Source organism: Solenopsis invicta, chromosome 13 (assembly GCF_016802725.1).
Source record: "Solenopsis invicta isolate M01_SB chromosome 13, UNIL_Sinv_3.0, whole genome shotgun sequence".
NCBI classification, from domain to species: domain Eukaryota; kingdom Metazoa; phylum Arthropoda; class Insecta; order Hymenoptera; family Formicidae; genus Solenopsis; species Solenopsis invicta.
The window spans coordinates 3,400,240-3,407,131 of NC_052676.1; the positions used below are offsets into that span (position 1 = coordinate 3,400,240).

The 6,892-nt window shown below is 36.9% G+C and overlaps 1 protein-coding gene across 1 annotated transcript; it reads right to left on the bottom strand.

Annotated features, from left to right (window-relative positions):
- Positions 1-460: 460 nt before the first annotated feature.
- On the bottom strand, positions 461-6,463 carry LOC105202370 (RCC1 and BTB domain-containing protein 1). Its single transcript, XM_011170845.3, has 10 exons — positions 5,910-6,463; positions 4,908-5,110; positions 4,429-4,584; positions 4,108-4,369; positions 3,620-3,747; positions 3,247-3,513; positions 2,530-2,654; positions 2,365-2,462; positions 1,731-1,861; positions 461-1,374 (listed from the first exon to the last, which is right to left on the bottom strand). The coding sequence occupies exons 1-10, from the start codon at positions 5,992-5,994 to the stop codon at positions 1,234-1,236; spliced, it is 1,596 nt and encodes a 531-aa protein (XP_011169147.1). The 5' UTR covers positions 5,995-6,463; the 3' UTR covers positions 461-1,233.
- Between the last annotated feature and the right edge of the window lie 429 nt (positions 6,464-6,892).

Consider the following 6,892-nt stretch of genomic DNA (forward strand, 5'->3'; position numbering starts at 1 on the left):
TTTTATTTTGCCCAATAAATAAATAAATGGCACTTGTTTAAAAAGTTCGATTTTCCATTTTATAAATTGCCCCGAAAAAAAATATAAAAAATTAAGTTATCGAGATAATTCTCTCTATTTCCGATGATAGCCGCGCAAGTGTTCTGATTAAAATGAGAAAAAAACGAGTTCGAGCTTTTAATTTCAATTGGGAGATCCGGATTCACCGATAAACTGCAGAGGTTTAATGGATATATTATTAAATAATTGTTATTTATATTATTTTTTATAAAGTAAATAGGAAATTAAACAATGAATAAAGGACAAAAAATAATTTGGAAAAATACTTATTCACTTTAAAAAAAATCTAAAAAATTCCTACAAATTAGAGCGACAAAGTAGAAAATCCCCTAAAAGTAACGCCAGAATAGCGACGAACGAGAGCGACAGGAGTGAAGACAAACAACAGCATAACGATACATTGACGGAGTTAGAAAATTTTATTATATTCGCATTTTGTACAATGCGTGTTTATATTTTACAAGATATTTCACAGCTGATAAACAAAATCGGCGAGAAGTCGGCGTGATCGCAAATCGCGGCGGACACATGCCGATATGCTCTATCACAGAAACGATAAAAAGAAGGAATAAAACGATAAAATTTTCACAAACATTCGACAGACTTGACATGTTGTTAATCTATCCGCAGATAACGCTTCGTCGCGGAGATTGATTTCTCTCGACAAGTCGCGTTTGTTTTTCTTTCCCCCATGTTTACGCGAATTCTAAGATAATTTCAGGTACTTTTGCAAGCTCACAGGATTGCATTCTCTTCGAAATCGACGAAAAAAATCCCTCGCGAATTATATTTATCAAAATACGCGAGTTCGCATTACTCAACTGGACGCGATTGCGTCCATTTGTAACTTACGCGATCAAAATGCTAACAGCGAAATGCAAAGTTAAGGAAACGAATTATATCGTCGGAATATTTCGTCGGAATACGCAATTACAAAATGCATCACGAGTATTCGCGCAACGACAGGCAGATCCGACGATTTCCGTCCGTTCCCGTCGAGGCGCACTACCCTTAAGTTTATTCTACAACAAGCTATTAATCGGTGTCCATAAGTCGTAAGAATTGATCATATTTTCTTCATAGTAGACTGTGATTGATCAATTTTCATGGCTTATATCTTATGCCATCGACTAATATTGTATTGTAGAAAGGCCTTTAAGGTAAAGAGACGAATTACGTCCTAAAAACACCGGCCTTACCTGCCTTGATTATGAAAGTTTTTACCGTGTTTTCGTCCAGCTTGGCGAAATTTTCCGTCTGCGTCACAGCCGTCATGTGATTCAATGCGAACTTGAAACAGAATTCTTCGAGTTCCTGAAAAAGTGCCATCGACATTCAATAATGTATACGCGTATACATGAACAGATATCGCAACTGATGAAACATTAACCTTGGAATCGTAAACTTGACGACGTATATACAATGCCATTTTGTGGGGAACATCGGATGAGTTTCCGTGTACAATGTGACAAAGAAATTAAATAAAATTGAGAAGAAAAAGAGAGAGCTTTTTTAAGTATATTTATATTTTCATTCAGTTTGTGTAACTAAAAGGATATTTTTATAATTTTTTTATAATAAATGATTTTAGAGTCGTACAAGTGTTTAGCATTAGTGTACAAAATAGTTTACTATTCCAAAGTTAATATTGGCACATCGTGTTTGTCTACCTCTGCGCTATACTCGATTGCGATGCTGTACAAGTAGGCAACATTCGATACGGTAATTCCTTGCTTTATCATCCGTATGCAATGCTTCTTAAGATTGTTCTCGCAATACGCGTTAGCTAAGTCCAAAAGTTCTGTAACGAGAAGTGTTGCTTCAATCAGTATTGGGTATTAATCGATTCATTTCTATGTTAACTAAAATAATCGGTTATATATTTTAAAAATATATAACTATGATTAATGTCAATTAATGAAATTAATTGTCGAATAATTTTTTATAATCAAACGTTTCTGATCTGTGGGATTTGAACCCAGATCTTTGGCACAGAGAACAGACGCACTCTCTGCGCTACTACAATTTTTGATCAGCAGTAATTAGTTTCAATCCGATTAAATTAACCACAATTACACACAACAAAATTTATTTAGGTTTATTTTATTGATTGAAAATTTAATTGATTAATGCTTATAATATATTTCAAGGCAACTAGAAAATTTTTAATTGCTTGTTATAATCACGAATTGAAATTTTAGTCGTAATTATTAACCGATAAATTCTAAATTTTGCCCAGCACAAACTTCAATTATGAGGGTACTCGTATATCCGTTAACCACTCATGGCGTACTCAACACTCACCTAAAGCCTTTTCCACGGGTAAATCGATAACGTCGGTGTACAAGTATTTAAGGAAGGCTTTGTAGACGACGTAGGAGAATTGATCATGCTCGATGACACTATTGGCAAAAAAAGAACAAAACTTGAAAAATTCCTGGCAAAAATAACTTTTTGATAAATGATTACCTCTGATTGCTTTCTGTCCAATTGTGCTGAAACATGTTTCTAAAGTACGAACAGCGGATCTTCAAAATAGCCTTGTGCACGTAGATACATTCACCATCCACCTGTATCGTAAGATCGCTTGTCGCCTACGTGAAAAGAGAAAAAATCGTTAGAAACAAATGCATAGAATATAAATTACACATAAAATATTTGTCGCATTTTTTCAACAAAAATCGAGATTGAAATGCATTTTTCAAAATCAATTTTACTAATCAAAGTGTTTATCATAGACTTCAGCATTTATTTATTTATTTATTTATTTATTTTTTCGTAGAAAAGTTTTTTAAATATTTTTATATAAAACTTAAACTCGTAAAATTTGCTTGAAGTAGAATTCGAGAAAAAATGATTTTAATCACTATAATAAATCTTAATCGCTATGATAAATGGAAATATTAGGTATAATAATATATATACATATGTATACAGATCTTTCGAAATGCGCGAATCAAAACATTTTAGCAAAAAATATCTCGAAAAATTAAGTAAAATAGTTATTTGTTAATTATTATTTTAAACAGTAATTTTAGAAATATAAAAATTTAATGCTGATCACAAACTGCATATGCATATATTATACATATGTATATGTTGATAATAACTATATATGCATAACAAAGTTATTAATTTCGAAAATGCGATCAACAAATAGCTATGAGATGAAAAACCGAAACATACGGGATCGTCAAATGCAGCTCCCAGGCATTGCAATATGCCCGAGTCTTCGTCTGCATAGAGGATCAGCGGTTTATGCATAACACTCGGCGAGCCCCAACACGCAAGCGCGTCGTGCACGTTCGAGAACGGAGTCGCGGTCGGGGTCGTGATGCTCTGACCGCGGCAGTGACCCCACATGTAGACGCGCCCTCCTTCGCCGACGGCGACACTCGTATGATTGTAGTGCAGGGCGGCGATGTCAGATACCCTTCCCATTTCATGCTTGACCTGAGGAACATCAATTATTCTTTATGAAATCATTCGCTTCTTTTTCTCTTTCGTTCCGTTTCCTTTGTAGTAACAAAAGAAACGTAGGATTTTTGTATGAGTTTACCAGGACTGGGTTACAGGCGTTCGTCTTGTTGCTGATTCCCAGTTGACCGTAACTGTTCCCGCCCCACACGTAGAGTTGCCCTTCGTCCGTGAGCGCTAACGTGTGCACGTATCCGCAAGCTACCTTGACTGAAACGATATCGATTGCTTAGCAATCCCGCTCTTCCCTTTGTCGTTCTAGCTAGTGTCATAACTCGGAAAAATTCTCGAAAATTTTGGAAAAAAAAAACGTTTTTTCTAGTTTTTTATCTTGCCGTATTTTTCCAATGTTTCGTCTATTAAAATAATATTAACTTTACTGTACTCCACGTCAATAATTTTTATCATTATATCTATATATCAGCTTTAATAGATAATTCTTCAATAAAGCTATTACAATATTTTTCCGCATTTTTCTAAAAATAAATCTGTTTTTCTTCCTCAATTTTATTTGTCTAGAAACTTAAGAACACTCGTTATCTTTTTCTTTTATTCCATCGAGATGATTACCTATCACGGTGCCTAGCAGCGTACCGATCCGGCACGGTGTCATTTGGTTCACGTAATTGCCTATCCCCAGCTGGCCAACGCCGTTGTAGCCCCAACCGTACACCTCGCCGTTTTCGAGGAGTGCCACAGTGGAGGTCTGACCGCAGGCGATTTGGGCAACCTTCTTTCCAGCCAGGTTGGAGTTTACTTGCCTAGGTACGCCTTGATTCGTGGTGATACTGCTGCCCGCTTGCCCGCAATTATTTTGTCCCCAGGCGTATATCTAAATCGAACATTGATTATCTAACTTGTAATAACGGAGAATTATTGTCGTTCGTTTACCTCGCCATCCTCGTTCAGAGCGACGGAATGGTGACTCCCGCATGCGATGTCCACGATGCGTTTTATGCCCAAACTGTTCACTTGAGTAGGATAGAGACCCTGATTACATGTCCCGTTTCCCAGTTCGCAGTAACCGTTGTGACCCCAGGAATATACCTTTCGAAGATACACTGTCGTCATTGATTCCGATAAATAGTCAATGTGGCGCTTTCATTTTAAAATCCTTGGCAATTCTTTGGAATTGCTAGATAAAGCGTCGATAAAGAGTGATAAAGAGAAGAGGTCTAAATGTGTTTTCGTACAAAATAAAAGTATATTAATGTTTCTTTCGATATAAATTCATTTCAGTCTCGACTTTTATATCCATTTCAAAAAGGACAAATTGTAATTATGTTTCTTCAGAGTAACTTTCGTGAATCTGTTAATTGGTAAATTTTTAGAACACTTTGCCTTCTTCGTTACGCAACCTCACAACGTACCTCTCCCTCCTTTGTGAGCGCTAGAACGTGCGGTCCGCTGCCGTACGCGAACATCTTTATATCCTTCTCGCACAGGGCGTCCACCTTCTTCGGATACAGCGTACTATGGGCGTCCCCGGTCCCCAGGCAACCGGCGATGTTACTGCCCAGGGCGTACACCATCTTGTCCCTTGTCACGATCAAAGCCTCATTGCCTAAGTTACCTGTCCCAAGGTGCAAAATAAGCCATAGTACCAAAACAGTCCCAAACACTAAAATCTAAAATAAGATTATAAAAGCATCTCTCTAAGACATCTTTTAAGATATCTTCAAGCCTACTTTTAGAAACATGTTTATGATACTGGAAATCAGTTCAAGATCTAGGACAGAGAAAAGGAGAATTGACCAATCACATTAGTCAGCTGGTGGAATTGTTCAAACGTAGTCTCTCTTTCTCTGTGTGAAACTTCAGACCAGTTTCTAACATTGTGGATACCACTAGGCTTTAGACATCAAATTTAAGGTAATTGACTACTATAAGTACCATCTTTCTAGCCTCAGAAACCTGAGTTTCTCTTTGGCTTGCTTGGGTTCAGTGTGAGAGAGCACATAGACACATTTACACTCGTCCTCTGTAATTTTGCATAAAGCAAATTGTCTCTTAACTGAGCAAACTAAAGCTCAAATTTCTCTGGTCAGAATAATAGTACCTACACTTGTGGCCTTAATTTTAGATTTTGTGTTATTTGAGGAGTGTGCAAACCCAGACAACATCATGTCCAAACATTTGAAACAAGACGTCACTTAGACATCACAAAAATATTATTTATATATTTTTTTAGACATTGTATCATAAGACATCTTAGAGAAAATTAAGCTGAAATTAATCTTCATTAAGATAACGGCAAAATAAAAATACATTAATGTCCGTTTCTACCAATACAATGTAGATTGACTTTAAGACGTCTTTGATCTTGATTTTGGATGTGCGTGCTGTCTGGTAAGGAAAGAAGCAAGTTATACCGTAAACTGTAACCATATGAATCCGCGAGACGAATTCCGGCTCCAGTAAGCTGAAGATAGGCCAGTTTCGCAGGTCCGAGCACATGTTGCTTCACGGGACTGCCTTTTCGCGCGAATGTTTCGTTTCGTATCCTCTTGGTATGTGTCTACAGCTGATTCCTCCAAGTAAACTACGATCCCTCATAACAATGAGTGTCCGCGGTTATCTGACATCGCCGCTGGCTACGCTGACCAACAGAGACAACAGTGAAGTAAATTGGGGCAAATGACAAGTTGTTCTGTTGGAGAGAGGAAGGGAAAAAGAACAGTAGTGCTATCTGTAGTTTAAATTTATATCTATAATCGATAATATCATTGCTCTTCAGTTATCGCCAGACTCCGGTTGATGGTAACCAGAATTTAGCGAGAATCGATGATGGTTAGGGGAAAGTAAGTAGGTAAATTACACGCACCTGTAAGGGAAATTTATCGCATTGAAGTGATTTTTGAAGTTGAAATCGATACGAGCACAAAAATAGAAACTTTAAACATTTTTTTATCATTATGTTTTGTAAAAAATTGAAGTTTTTCTTGTTGTAACAATGTTGTAACAAATAATTTAACTTTTAACAGATATAGAATAAAATGATACTATTATGAACTTACTTTTATGATCATCTCTACTAAAAGAAATGGTTTTTAAATTTATTTTATTAATATTTTTGAAAGTATAATAATTTTTGTTCAAATATGATAATTTTTAGCGCCATATACGATAAGTGCCCTCTCGGAATCTGGGAACGCTGGCTATTGGATCCACGCACATCTAGCAACATGGCGATCTTGAAGTCATCAGATCAAAGGTGCCGACACCGAGTCGACCTACTGTTCTTTCTTATACTGTGACTGGGGACTAGCTGTCTGCGTCTGCGGCGGTTTCGGACGGCACGTAGAGTAGGATTCGCGGGTGGGGTACGACGAATCCTTGTCCCCATATCGGCGTC